Genomic DNA, 15,696 nt, shown 5'->3' with positions numbered 1-15,696 from the left:
ACCCGGTTTATTGGAGACGGCCATTGAGGATGCTTGCATGCTTCCCTTCTTAAGCCCGAAGAAAATATCCCATGTCTGCAGATAAGTACATCCCTTTAACTCGAGAGCAAACACAAGAACCAATCAATAGGATCATACATTTCAGTGTTAGTTTTTCTTGTAAAGTGACACTATTTCAATGTTATTACATATTTGCGTGCATTCATGTTGGACAAGAGTAAAATGCAAACATGCGTAGTATCTTTGAAGCATTGATTAATATTTTTATGCCACTATGGATGATTGGACCAAAACCATACATACACAATAGTACAAGACAGCTTGCATACCAATGTACTCGAGCGATATAAGTGCAACCGCTCATATATCTACCGATAAGATAATAAACCTATAACTATTACAAATTATGTATACACATCTTGTTGTGCACATATACTTTTCAATCATAAGTGATCATTCATGATTATTCCTATGAGGGAGCACCCATATCACTACAATTGCAACAGCAAACCCTACACCAATTCCCAATCCAACAAAAAGAAATAGCATAACATCCAAATGCTTCTCCTTTGAAATATGCAGGGCCGAATGTGGTGTTTTCTCATTGCTGCATTGTTTTGAAAGTGGAGGCCCACATAACCCAGTGTTGCCCATAAATGAGCTATTATCGAATGTCGAGAAATGAGGCGACTCTGGTATCCTCCCATGCAGCAAGTTGTTAGATAGGTTTAATGTTGTGAGAAAGTCGAGAGATGATACCTCCTGTGGAATCTCTCCTGAAATATGATTTGACGAGAGGTCCAAAGACTCCAGCTGGTTCAAACGACCGACCTGAGGAATCAGCCCCGTGATGGAGTTGTGCGACATGTTGAGTGATTGCAGCAAAACAAGTTTTCCAATAGCTTCTGGAATGCTGCCATGGATTGCATTGTTTGACAGATCAATGAATACCAGGCCTCTTAATAATTTGGTAAAGACTACCTCAAACCCTTTGTATGTGAGCACAATGTTAACTTGATATACTTGGTTGTTTTGGCTATTTGCACCATGATACTCCATCACTGGCGTTTGGTTCACAACTTTTACCATCATGGACTTCAATCCAACAAATATTTTTTCTGTCAATGTCCCTGATAAGTTGTTGGAGGACAAATCAAGGACCCGCAGACTTGGAAATTGGCACGCGTTCCTTTCATCAGCAATAAAAGGTGATATATGTCCAAAAAACTTGTTCGACTTCAGAACTAGGACTTGAAGTCTGGCAAGCATAGCCATCCAACATGGAAAAGAGTCACTAATTTGATTGTTTCCAATATCGAGGACCTCCAAGTATTTGCAAGATACTATAGATCTGGGCAACTGTCCTTCAATTTGGTTGTCGCTGAAGTCAAGTGCCTCAAACATGCAACTTTCGTTGATATTATGGGGCAACTCCCCAGAAAGTTTGTTTTCTTCCAGATTTAGAACTTGGAGTACATTCGCATCCTCCATTAGGCATGGAGGTATTGAACCACTGAGGTTATTCCAAGCAAGATCAATAATTTGTAGCGTTGTGCTACAAAAAGATGGTGAAATATTTCCCGAGAGGTGGTTTCTTGATGCCTTGAAATAGAGGGTATTATCAAGTTGAGTAGAAATGTTGATTGGCATGGATGTGAAATGGTTGCTTGAGTAGTCAAGCACCCTGGAGTATTTGGTTATAGGTATTGGCCCCTCAAACATGTTAAAACTGAGATCGAAATATAAGACAGACAAAGGAAGGAAGGTGTCATACCCAACAGTAGTAAAATAATTGTGTGATAAGTTCAGAAAGAAAAAACCAGCGCCTGTCCATTTCTCCCATGCCCAGTGGGGTATAGCTCCATGAATCTGGTTATTCGAAAGATCAACTCCATTTATGTCATTTAAATGTCTCAGAATGTTAGGGAAATTTGTTATGTTACATGATGCCAAAGATAGATACCAAATGTCAGGGAAGGATGCTAGTGAAGAATTATAATCTCCTTCAATTACATTTAATTTATTGTTTGAGAGATTCAAATCAAATAGTTTTTGCAATTTTGAGAACGAGTTCAGTTGCATGGTGCCAATTAAATTATTTGAATGAAGTTCGAGGGTATCTAATTGAGTTAAGTTGAAGATACCGCAAGGTATTACCCCTGAAAAATTGCAGTTATACAATGCCAGTTTCTTCAATTTGTTCAAATCACCAATGGAAGAAGGTATTTGTCCATGTAAACCACAATAGGAAACTTCTAGAACCTCTATGGAGGTTAAGTTTAGGATCCAGGGTGATATTGAACCTACTAGTCCCAACCCAGAGATCTGCAATGAGTTCAAGGATCTGAGCCTACCGATTGATGAGGGTAGCTCTCCAGCAAAACCGCGAGCATTAAGGCCAAGCTTCTTCAAATGTTTGAGATTACTAATGGAATTTGTTATTGTACCAGAGAAATTGGTGTCGCCGAGAAGTAAGTTCTCCAGATTACTGTCAGTTGAGAAATTTGGCAGATTACCTGTCATATGACGATTGTTTTGAAGGTCAATAGTCACTAGTTTTTTGTGTTGAAAGATCGCAGGAGGGACCCATCCTTGAAGGTCATGATTATAGCTAAGCCGGAGAACACTTAAGGAGGAGAAGTTGGCAAAGAATTCTGGGACTGAACCAGTCAACCAATTGTACTGTAGATCGACCACAGATAATGATTGCAAACTAGCGAGGGATCCACAGATGGGACTAGAGAGCGAGCATAAGGGCAAGCTAAGAACATTGATATTTGGTGTGTAATTGGCTAGAGCATTGCACCACTCTTCTCCTTGCCCGGACATGTCCACCCAGCCAAGATGGAGCTCCTCCAGACATGTAAGGTTTGCAACTAAGGTTGTTAAGTGAGGCAGTGTGAGCTCCCCTTTGTTGGTGAAACCACTGTCAACTATATAACCAATGTCAAACAGCTCAATAATTTCATATTGGAAGGAAAGATCGAGAGAAACCAAAGACATGAGACGGCCGATGCTATAGGCAGGCACTTGGCCTGAAAAGTTGCAAGTGGAAAGGTTAAGATGGGTGAGCATTGTGAGCTGCTCAAACCCGGTGGATGGTATTTCAGAAAGATTGAAGTCATTTCCACCCAGGTTGAGATACCTGAGGGAGGTCAGCTCGAAGATCACATGATCGAGGTGGTCACTCTGCAAGCCGCAATCACCCAAATCAAGTGAAGTGACACGGCCGCTGGTGGCACCGCATCGGATGCCCTCCCAGCTGCAGCAGTCCGTTCCGGCCTTCCACGACTGGAAGGCTGCGACAGACTCGTCGGTGGTGGTGAAGGAACGTTTCAGCCGGAGCAGCGCCGATGCTTGGTCCGGCAAGCATCGAGCATGTGTTATGGCGGTGTGATTGATGAACGTACCAGCAGCCCAAGGCGGGTGGGAGCTTACTGCCAGGAGCTGGATTTGTAGGAGGAGCAACAGCAGTACTAGTGGCAAGGGATGCATCATCATGCAGGACTTAGTATGTGGTAGCATTGTTTGGTTTGGAATGGCTCAAGAGTGAGCTGTGATCGATGGATTGATTTGTACGCTGCCTTGCACCCCTTTATATACACAGTGTCAATGGCAGACAAGGCATATGCAGTGCCGTGCATCTCTATCATGGGCCATGCGTCTCGTCCAGTAGCAGGATTTCTGTTTACTGGTCGTCGCACGTGATTTCTCAAGAAAAAGAAAAGAATAGCCGCTGGATGTACAAAGCCAATTACCGGATCAGCATTCTCCGGTCAGTCAACCTTCTCCAGGTCCGGCAAAATCAAAAATAAACTTCTCACCTGTACCACACAATACTTCTCATTCTAGCACAACCATACACTATCAATTATGGCTGCATGTATCAATTGATGCAGAGGTTGAGATTATATTCCTCCTTTTTCCAAACCAAAAAAGGACCACACACTACAAAAATCCAAATTAAACATACCAGCCCCATCACGTCAATCAGGAATTTACCGCACCACAAGAAGCTACGTGTGCTCAAGTAGTTGGCCGGCCCACCTATTATTTTGGTTTTCTCTTTAAAATTCAAAAACAAGAAATATATAGTTATTACCATGTTTAATTAAACTCATGTGTAAAAGAATGTACTCCTAACATTATGAAAGAAGACAAACAATTCATTAATTCTTCAAACTCATGCGTTTACTTTCTACAATTTGTTACACCGTCCATGGGAAATGTCCGTCTATCTCAAAAAAAAAAAAATCAACACGACACATCAAATTGTCAACATGTCACAAAAATGGATGGATATGTAGGAGCAATTTGCGATATATGTTACAACATCCATTATAAATGTTTGTATATTTCAGAAAACCTGTTCGCCTAAGTCATTTGTCATTTGATATTGCAAAGACAACATGGCGGTCTCCGCACCGACAGTAAGAAACTATTATAGGAACAAACCGTATCAATTGGTCATAGTTACGTACAAATAAAAGAAAGAGCATAAACATAATGTAAAAAACAACAAAAAAGAAATGTTAGAAAAAGAAAAGTGTGTACAAAAAGAAAGAGGAAAATGAAAAGAGAGCGGAATCAGAAATAGAAGACACAAAAAGAAAAGTCATCGGTGGGGTTTGCTCTACAACATGCACCTACTATTACTCCATTACTCCCGATTTTTGTTTCGGAAATTCAAAAGGATGAACACACTTTTAAGTTGTGCTCAATAGAAGGGGTAGAAACATAGAAAAAGTATCCCATTTCTTCACGCCTACTCTTGTGGTCAAAACTAATGGTCCTGCCCTCTAAACATCTTTAGTTACTTCTCGGAGATCAAGCAATATCACTCTAATTACATTTGGATGGTGTACAGTTGGGGGATATTAATTTGTTTGTTTTCGGGGAAACAAGGTCGATGTCTTGCCTCTCAGCTTATAAAGGCGGCTGGGCGGAGAGACGTGGGCCGAGCCCACGTCCGAGTCGGTAACAGCCCATAATCCGACGTCTCGGATCATGCCGTGTCCGTTGCGTATTCTCCGTTCCTGACCGACAAAAATAAGCGCGTAGGTATGAGCTCGGCTCATTCCCGCAACCCGCGTCGCGTCGCGTCGTGACGAGGCGGGCGGCGGAGGAGGAGTGCGCGAGGGCACCTTCTCTTCTCACTCTCCAATAGCATGTGGAAGAGAGACACTTATAAAGGGGTCCAACTTCTCCTCCACTAGCGGGATGGGACTAAACTTTCCGCCACCTTGTCATGCCACCACCTACATGGGCCCTTGGAGATTTTTCTGAAATTCTCTTATGGGCCTAAGGCCCATCACTAATTTCAACAATCCCCCACCAGATCTCAAGGGCACATCGTGTTCCATCGTTCCAATCACTGTTTTAATATACCAGCATTTCAGTGAAGACCTGCTAAGGTTGAGCTTCACCTAGAGCAAGCAGCTACACTCCTTTACAACTGAGCAATGGACTATGCCTTGAATTATCAGTTTGGCGTAAAGAAGCTTTACCACAAGTCTTACTAGTACTAGGCTACCGAAGGTGACCCCTCGGGTGGAGCATATTAGTCACACTCCTCGCCTATTCATGAGTTTACTAGAGATCACCCAAATCTCATAGACTGTGACCAGCAGTCAAGCTCATATAGGTGTGTTCCTCCAAAGATCGCTCTTTAGGACAGCATCTTGCTTACACATAAGCTTTAGAACACATTAAGACAGTAGTCATCCTACCATAAAGTATCCGGGAGCATTGCATCTCCAACGGAGTGGGTTAGTAAAGTTACTCTCCTCAGTTCACCGCTGGCTTGTTTTCCCAGGTCCTACTTCACGGGATCTCCGATCATATAGGTTGGGTTACTACCATGGCAACTCATGTGGGTCTCATACACATCTCCCTCGATGCACTATCCATCACAACACATGATAGCCCTTTAGTAAAGGGATCTGCCAGATTCTTAGTCGTTTGGATGTAATCCAACGCTATCACTCCGGAGTTTCTCAAACGTCTGACAGACTTCAATCTCATTCTTATATGTTTGTTGGACTTCATATTGTCCTTTGAACTCTTCACTTTGACAATAACCGTCTGATTATCGCAGTTCATAAGGATAGCCGGAACCGGCTTCTCAACCACAGGTAAGTCCATCAAGAGATCTTGAAGAAATTCTGCTTCGACACCAGATGTGTCTAATGCTGTTAATTCTGCTTCCATTGTCGATCTCGTTAAGATCGTTTGCTTGCAAGACTTCCAGGAAACAGCACCACCCCCAAGAGTAAACATATACCCAGTAGTGGCCTTCATCTCATCAGCATCAGAGATCCAATTCGCATCACTATACCCTTCAAGTACCGATATGTATCCCGTATAGTGAAGTCCGTGGTTGACAGTACCTTTCAGGTAACGCATAATTCTTTCAACAGCACGCCAATGAACATCGCCCGGGTTTGCAACAAACCGGCTAAGTTTGCTCACAGCAAACGCGATATCAGGCCTCGTTGCGCTTGCTAGGTACATAAGTGAACCGATAATTTGAGAGAATCTCAATTGATCTATAGTTGTGCCTTTAAACTTTCGAATAAGCACAGTAGGATCATATGGTGTTTGAGAAATTTTGCAGTCTGAACATCCAAAGCGACTCAAAATCTTCTCAACATAGTGGGATTGCAGAAGTGTAATCCCACCCTCATCATCTCTCAAAAGCTTGATGTTCAAGATAACATCAGCCACCCCAAGGTCCTTCATCTCAAAGTTTTGAGACAGAAAAGACTTAACCTCCTCAATTACTTTGAGGTTGGTTCCAAATATCAATATGTCATCAACATACAAGCACAATATAACTCCTTCGCCCCCACCATGGCGATAGTATACACATTTGTCAGCTTCATTAACAACGAAGCCAACAGATGTCAGAGTTGTATTAAACTTCTCATGTCATTGCTTAGGTGCTTGTCTCAGACCATATAAAGATTTCAGCAACTTACACATCTTTCCTTCCTGACCTTCTATCACAAAGCCATCTGGTTGTTGCATATAGATTTCCTCATTTAGCTCTCCATTCAGGAAGCCGTCTTAACGTCCATTTGATGAACGAGAAGACCATGAGAGGCCGCCAATGAGAGTAGTACTCGAATGATGGTCAGTCTAGCCACAGGTGAGTAAGTATCAAAGAAATCTTCTTCTTCTTTCTAGGCATAGCCCTTGGCCACAAGCCTAGCCTTGTACTTTTCAATCGTACCATCGGGCCTAAGCATCTTTTTGAACACCCACTTGCATCCCAATGGTTTGCAACCATAGGGACGATCAGTGATTTCCCATGTCCCGTTAGCCATGATGGAATCCATCTCTCTACGGACCGCAGCTTTCCAGTAATCAGCATCTGGAGAAGCATACGCTTCTGAAATAGAAGTGGGATTATCATCCATGAGGTATACGAAGAAATCATCACCAAAGGTCTTTGCAGTCCTTTGTCTCTTGCCCCTACCAAGGGTTTCCTCGTCATCCTCCTCGGGATTATCATCATGTGTTTGTTCATAATATTCCATAGGAATAGCAGGCTCGGGAGTTATCTCAGATTTCTGTCTAGAAGTGCTTTGCATATCTCTCATGGGAAATATATCCTCAAAGAATGTAGCATCCCTCGACTCCATTATTGTACCGACCTTCACGTCAGGTACCTCAGATTTCACTACTAGAAATCTATAGCCTATGCTATTCTTAGCGTATCCCAAATTAACACAGTCCACAGTCTTTGGTCCAAGCTTACGCTTCTTGGGGATCGGTACATTGACTTTCGCCAAGCAGCCCCAAGTACGTAAGTACGAGAGCGTCGTCCTTCTCTTCGACCACTCCTCATAAGGAGTGACTTCATTATCTTTTGTAGGAACCTTATTCAGGACATGACACGCAGTCAATATAGCCTCCCCCCACCATGCCTTGGATAAACCCGATGTATCTAACATGGCGTTAACCAAATCAGTTAGAGTACGGTTTTTCCGCTCGGCAACCCCGTTTGACTGGGGTGAATAGGGAGGCGTCCTCTCATGAATAATGTCGTGTTCCGCACAAAAGGAATCAAACTCGTTTGAGAAGTAAAGATCAGAATGTATGAGTTCTAATGGTGCCAAGTGTCTCTCCTCTGCAGCCTTGTGAGGCTTGCGAGGTTGCTTTGCTTGCACATACGAATGGCACTTAGAACCTTTGGCTAAAGTGAAAGTCGGGATTAAATTCAATTTTGCTAGCCGCGACATAACACCGAAACTTATGTGACAAAGACGTGAATGCCAAACTTCAGATTCATTAACACTCGAATGAATATTGTTCACGACTATATTACAAAAATCTGCAAGGGAAAGGCGGAACACACCTCCGCACTCATAACCTTTTCCAACGAAAAGTCCATATTTCGTAACTACTACTTTATTAGACTCGAATACCAACTTAAACCCTTCTCTACACAGAAGGGAACCACTAACGAGGTTCTTCTTGATGGCGGGGACATGCTGCACGTTCTTCAACTGCACGATCCTTCCCGAAGTAAACTTCAGATCGACCGTGCCAACACCAAGAACAGAAGCACTCGCGTCATTCCCCAACAATACGGACCCGCGACCGGTGGCCTGATAAGAAGAAAACAATGATAAGTCAACACACACATGAATATTTGCACCCGTGTCCACCCACCAATCAATGGACCGACAAACTGAAAATACAGTAAGTAAATTACCGTACCCAGATGCACCACTTTCATTGTTGCCCACAATCATATTGGCAGACTTGGAGTCCTGCGCCGGCTTCTTGTACTTGTTTGGGCATTTCTTCGCCCAATGTTCCTCTGAACCACAAGTATAGCAGTCATCTCCCTTCTTATTCTTCTTGAAGGGCTTCTTTCCCTTCTTCTTGAAGTCGGTATTCTGTTGGACATAATTCTTTCCCTTGGGCTTGTGGGAATTGAAGTTCCTCTGATGTACCATATTGGCAGCAGAAGAGCTTTCCATCGCTTTTTCATTGGAGTCCTTTGCTCTCGAGTTCTGCTCAGCACTCAGATGGCCGATGATGTCCTCTACTGAGAACTCACGCCTCTGATGTTTCAGAGCAGTAGCAAAGTTCCTTCAGGAATTAGGGAGCTTAGCAATTATACAGCCCGCAACAAACTTGCCCGGCAAATTGCACTTAAGAACCTCAAGTTCTTTAGCTATGCATATTATCTCATGAGCCTGTTCCAATACAGAACGATTGTCAACCATCTTGTTATCGTGGAACTGCTCCATAACATACATCTCACTCCCAGCGTCGGTGGCCCCGAATTTAGATTCGAGCGCCTCCCACAAGTCTTTGGCAACATGCATATGTAAGTATGCGTCAACCATCTTATCTCCGATCACGCTTATGACTGCTCCAAGGAATAGGATGGTGGCCTCCGCGAACATCTTCTCCTGTTCAGGAGAGATCGTTCCCGTTGGAGTGACACCGGCTACCCAGAACACGTTCATAGCCATGAGCCATAAGGTGGTTCTCGTTTGCCAACGCTTGAAATAAGTACCGGTAAACTTGTCCGGTTTTAGTGCAGCAGCAAAATCATTACTCGAAAAATTCCTACAGACATTAGGTTTTTGGATTGTTGAGTAAATAGGCAATTTTCCGAGTGTATTAATCCATGAGATAATAACTAGCGACTAATGACGTAGTGATCTTGAACTAACCTAGCACATACTACGCATATAGTTGATGCATCTATGCAAGCAAGTAGTAGTGCTAGGATAAATACGAACATGAGGATAAACGAGTCATACCCTCCAATAGGCCAGTTGGCCGTAGCATCATCTGCCCTCTTCTTCTCAGCTTCAAGGGCGAGACGATCGGCCTCGGATGGTGAAGACATGGCGATGACGAGGACGTAGACGAAGCAGACGGACGGAGTCTGGTTCTCGTGGCTAGGGTAGGCGTTAGCCAGCTTATAAAGGCGGTTGGGCGGAGAGACGTGGGCCGAACCCACGTCCGAGTCTCCATTCCTGACCGTAGGTATGAGCTCGGCTCATTCCTGGAACCCGCATCGAGGCGTGACGAGACGGGCGGCGGAGGAGGAGTGCGCGAGGGCACCTTCTCTTCTCACTCTCCAATAGCATGTGGAAGAGAGACCCTTATAAAGGGGTCCAACTTCCCCTCCACTAGCGAGGTGGGACTAAACTTCCCACAACCTTGTCATGCCACCACCTACATGGGCCCTTGGAGATTTTTCTGAAATTCTCTTATGGGCCTAAGTCCCATCACTAATTTCAACACAATCAACACCCCTGGGGTGCCTTTTATACACGTCCACAAGGGACTATGAAAATAGACTAGGACTAGGTATCCTAATACTACTAGGACTCGGTTTGTCTTTCTTTCCTAATCCTATGTGTACAGGGCAACGTGATTAACTCACGCACATGATCAAGGTGGTCACTCTGCAAGCCGCAATCACCCAAATCAAGTAAAGTGACACGGCCGCTCGTGGCACCGCATCGGATGCCCTCCCAGCTGAAGCAGTCCGTTCCGGCCTTCCACGACTAGAGTGGAAGGCCGCAACAGACTCGTCGGTGATGGTGAAGGAACATTTCAGCCGGAGCAGCGCCGATGCTTGGTCCGGCAAGCATCGACCATGTGTTATGGCGGTGTGATTGATGAACGTACCAGCAGCCCAAGGTCGATTTATGCGAAGGTATGCAGATGGCCTCGATAAAGGCCGTCTACATTGAGGTTATTACGGTAGTGAAAGATCTAACAAATAAGGCTTATCAAATGGAAAAATTGGTTGATGGTTTGTACGTGCAAACAAATTTTCTGTCTTTTGTATAGTAGAGACTATAAGGTAGGCAGCTCAACCACCAAAAAACCTGCAATATCTCTAGCTCACTATGTGTATCTGGCTCCATCACCCGGTTTATTGGAGACGGCCATTGAGGATGCTTGCATGCTTCCCTTCTTAAGCCCGAAGAAAATATCCCATGTCTGCAGATAAGTACATCCCTTTAACTCGAGAGCAAACACAAGAACCAATCAATAGGATCATACATTTCAGTGTTAGTTTTTCTTGTAAAGTGACACTATTTCAATGTTATTACATATTTGCGTGCATTCATGTTGGACAAGAGTAAAATGCAAACATGCGTAGTATCTTTGAAGCATTGATTAATATTTTTATGCCACTATGGATGATTGGACCAAAACCATACATACACAATAGTACAAGACAGCTTGCATACCAATGTACTCGAGCGATATAAGTGCAACCGCTCATATATCTACCGATAAGATAATAAACCTATAACTATTACAAATTATGTATACACATCTTGTTGTGCACATATACTTTTCAATCATAAGTGATCATTCATGATTATTCCTATGAGGGAGCACCCATATCACTACAATTGCAACAGCAAACCCTACACCAATTCCCAATCCAACAAAAAGAAATAGCATAACATCCAAATGCTTCTCCTTTGAAATATGCAGGGCCGAATGTGGTGTTTTCTCATTGCTGCATTGTTTTGAAAGTGGAGGCCCACATAACCCAGTGTTGCCCATAAATGAGCTATTATCGAATGTCGAGAAATGAGGCGACTCTGGTATCCTCCCATGCAGCAAGTTGTTAGATAGGTTTAATGTTGTGAGAAAGTCGAGAGATGATACCTCCTGTGGAATCTCTCCTGAAATATGATTTGACGAGAGGTCCAAAGACTCCAGCTGGTTCAAACGACCGACCTGAGGAATCAGCCCCGTGATGGAGTTGTGCGACATGTTGAGTGATTGCAGCAAAACAAGTTTTCCAATAGCTTCTGGAATGCTGCCATGGATTGCATTGTTTGACAGATCAATGAATACCAGGCCTCTTAATAATTTGGTAAAGACTACCTCAAACCCTTTGTATGTGAGCACAATGTTAACTTGATATACTTGGTTGTTTTGGCTATTTGCACCATGATACTCCATCACTGGCGTTTGGTTCACAACTTTTACCATCATGGACTTCAATCCAACAAATATTTTTTCTGTCAATGTCCCTGATAAGTTGTTGGAGGACAAATCAAGGACCCGCAGACTTGGAAATTGGCACGCGTTCCTTTCATCAGCAATAAAAGGTGATATATGTCCAAAAAACTTGTTCGACTTCAGAACTAGGACTTGAAGTCTGGCAAGCATAGCCATCCAACATGGAAAAGAGTCACTAATTTGATTGTTTCCAATATCGAGGACCTCCAAGTATTTGCAAGATACTATAGATCTGGGCAACTGTCCTTCAATTTGGTTGTCGCTGAAGTCAAGTGCCTCAAACATGCAACTTTCGTTGATATTATGGGGCAACTCCCCAGAAAGTTTGTTTTCTTCCAGATTTAGAACTTGGAGTACATTCGCATCCTCCATTAGGCATGGAGGTATTGAACCACTGAGGTTATTCCAAGCAAGATCAATAATTTGTAGCGTTGTGCTACAAAAAGATGGTGAAATATTTCCCGAGAGGTGGTTTCTTGATGCCTTGAAATAGAGGGTATTATCAAGTTGAGTAGAAATGTTGATTGGCATGGATGTGAAATGGTTGCTTGAGTAGTCAAGCACCCTGGAGTATTTGGTTATAGGTATTGGCCCCTCAAACATGTTAAAACTGAGATCGAAATATAAGACAGACAAAGGAAGGAAGGTGTCATACCCAACAGTAGTAAAATAATTGTGTGATAAGTTCAGAAAGAAAAAACCAGCGCCTGTCCATTTCTCCCATGCCCAGTGGGGTATAGCTCCATGAATCTGGTTATTCGAAAGATCAACTCCATTTATGTCATTTAAATGTCTCAGAATGTTAGGGAAATTTGTTATGTTACATGATGCCAAAGATAGATACCAAATGTCAGGGAAGGATGCTAGTGAAGAATTATAATCTCCTTCAATTACATTTAATTTATTGTTTGAGAGATTCAAATCAAATAGTTTTTGCAATTTTGAGAACGAGTTCAGTTGCATGGTGCCAATTAAATTATTTGAATGAAGTTCGAGGGTATCTAATTGAGTTAAGTTGAAGATACCGCAAGGTATTACCCCTGAAAAATTGCAGTTATACAATGCCAGTTTCTTCAATTTGTTCAAATCACCAATGGAAGAAGGTATTTGTCCATGTAAACCACAATAGGAAACTTCTAGAACCTCTATGGAGGTTAAGTTTAGGATCCAGGGTGATATTGAACCTACTAGTCCCAACCCAGAGATCTGCAATGAGTTCAAGGATCTGAGCCTACCGATTGATGAGGGTAGCTCTCCAGCAAAACCGCGAGCATTAAGGCCAAGCTTCTTCAAATGTTTGAGATTACTAATGGAATTTGTTATTGTACCAGAGAAATTGGTGTCGCCGAGAAGTAAGTTCTCCAGATTACTGTCAGTTGAGAAATTTGGCAGATTACCTGTCATATGACGATTGTTTTGAAGGTCAATAGTCACTAGTTTTTTGTGTTGAAAGATCGCAGGAGGGACCCATCCTTGAAGGTCATGATTATAGCTAAGCCGGAGAACACTTAAGGAGGAGAAGTTGGCAAAGAATTCTGGGACTGAACCAGTCAACCAATTGTACTGTAGATCGACCACAGATAATGATTGCAAACTAGCGAGGGATCCACAGATGGGACTAGAGAGCGAGCATAAGGGCAAGCTAAGAACATTGATATTTGGTGTGTAATTGGCTAGAGCATTGCACCACTCTTCTCCTTGCCCGGACATGTCCACCCAGCCAAGATGGAGCTCCTCCAGACATGTAAGGTTTGCAACTAAGGTTGTTAAGTGAGGCAGTGTGAGCTCCCCTTTGTTGGTGAAACCACTGTCAACTATATAACCAATGTCAAACAGCTCAATAATTTCATATTGGAAGGAAAGATCGAGAGAAACCAAAGACATGAGACGGCCGATGCTATAGGCAGGCACTTGGCCTGAAAAGTTGCAAGTGGAAAGGTTAAGATGGGTGAGCATTGTGAGCTGCTCAAACCCGGTGGATGGTATTTCAGAAAGATTGAAGTCATTTCCACCCAGGTTGAGATACCTGAGGGAGGTCAGCTCGAAGATCACATGATCGAGGTGGTCACTCTGCAAGCCGCAATCACCCAAATCAAGTGAAGTGACACGGCCGCTGGTGGCACCGCATCGGATGCCCTCCCAGCTGCAGCAGTCCGTTCCGGCCTTCCACGACTGGAAGGCTGCGACAGACTCGTCGGTGGTGGTGAAGGAACGTTTCAGCCGGAGCAGCGCCGATGCTTGGTCCGGCAAGCATCGAGCATGTGTTATGGCGGTGTGATTGATGAACGTACCAGCAGCCCAAGGCGGGTGGGAGCTTACTGCCAGGAGCTGGATTTGTAGGAGGAGCAACAGCAGTACTAGTGGCAAGGGATGCATCATCATGCAGGACTTAGTATGTGGTAGCATTGTTTGGTTTGGAATGGCTCAAGAGTGAGCTGTGATCGATGGATTGATTTGTACGCTGCCTTGCACCCCTTTATATACACAGTGTCAATGGCAGACAAGGCATATGCAGTGCCGTGCATCTCTATCATGGGCCATGCGTCTCGTCCAGTAGCAGGATTTCTGTTTACTGGTCGTCGCACGTGATTTCTCAAGAAAAAGAAAAGAATAGCCGCTGGATGTACAAAGCCAATTACCGGATCAGCATTCTCCGGTCAGTCAACCTTCTCCAGGTCCGGCAAAATCAAAAATAAACTTCTCACCTGTACCACACAATACTTCTCATTCTAGCACAACCATACACTATCAATTATGGCTGCATGTATCAATTGATGCAGAGGTTGAGATTATATTCCTCCTTTTTCCAAACCAAAAAAGGACCACACACTACAAAAATCCAAATTAAACATACCAGCCCCATCACGTCAATCAGGAATTTACCGCACCACAAGAAGCTACGTGTGCTCAAGTAGTTGGCCGGCCCACCTATTATTTTGGTTTTCTCTTTAAAATTCAAAAACAAGAAATATATAGTTATTACCATGTTTAATTAAACTCATGTGTAAAAGAATGTACTCCTAACATTATGAAAGAAGACAAACAATTCATTAATTCTTCAAACTCATGCGTTTACTTTCTACAATTTGTTACACCGTCCATGGGAAATGTCCGTCTATCTCAAAAAAAAAAAAATCAACACGACACATCAAATTGTCAACATGTCACAAAAATGGATGGATATGTAGGAGCAATTTGCGATATATGTTACAACATCCATTATAAATGTTTGTATATTTCAGAAAACCTGTTCGCCTAAGTCATTTGTCATTTGATATTGCAAAGACAACATGGCGGTCTCCGCACCGACAGTAAGAAACTATTATAGGAACAAACCGTATCAATTGGTCATAGTTACGTACAAATAAAAGAAAGAGCATAAACATAATGTAAAAAACAACAAAAAAGAAATGTTAGAAAAAGAAAAGTGTGTACAAAAAGAAAGAGGAAAATGAAAAGAGAGCGGAATCAGAAATAGAAGACACAAAAAGAAAAGTCATCGGTGGGGTTTGCTCTACAACATGCACCTACTATTACTCCATTACTCCGGATTTTTGTTTCGGAAATTCAAAAGGATGAACACACTTTTAAGTTGTGCTCAATAGAAGGGGTAGAAACATAGAAAAAGTATCCCATTTCTTCACGCCTACTCTTGTGGTCAAAACT

General features: G+C 43.0%; 2 protein-coding genes across 2 annotated transcripts; both read right to left on the bottom strand.

The window, feature by feature from the left end:
- Positions 1 to 244: 244 nt before the first annotated feature.
- Positions 245 to 4,520, bottom strand: LOC123413569 (receptor-like protein 7). The gene has a single exon (XM_045106502.1). The coding sequence runs from the start codon at positions 3,523 to 3,525 to the stop codon at positions 454 to 456; it is 3,072 nt and encodes a 1,023-aa protein (XP_044962437.1). The 5' UTR covers positions 3,526 to 4,520; the 3' UTR covers positions 245 to 453.
- A 6,635-nt stretch (positions 4,521 to 11,155) lies between these two features.
- Positions 11,156 to 15,431, bottom strand: LOC123413568 (receptor-like protein 7). Its single transcript, XM_045106501.1, has one exon. It carries the CDS (start codon positions 14,434 to 14,436, stop codon positions 11,365 to 11,367), a length of 3,072 nt encoding a protein of 1,023 aa, XP_044962436.1. The 5' UTR covers positions 14,437 to 15,431; the 3' UTR covers positions 11,156 to 11,364.
- Positions 15,432 to 15,696: the final 265 nt, after the last annotated feature.

Source organism: Hordeum vulgare, chromosome 7H, assembly GCF_904849725.1.
Source record: "Hordeum vulgare subsp. vulgare chromosome 7H, MorexV3_pseudomolecules_assembly, whole genome shotgun sequence".
NCBI classification, from domain to species: Eukaryota; Viridiplantae; Streptophyta; class Magnoliopsida; order Poales; family Poaceae; genus Hordeum; species Hordeum vulgare.
Note: the sequence above shows the minus strand (reverse complement) of the source record. Positions and strands in the feature narration are given on the sequence as shown.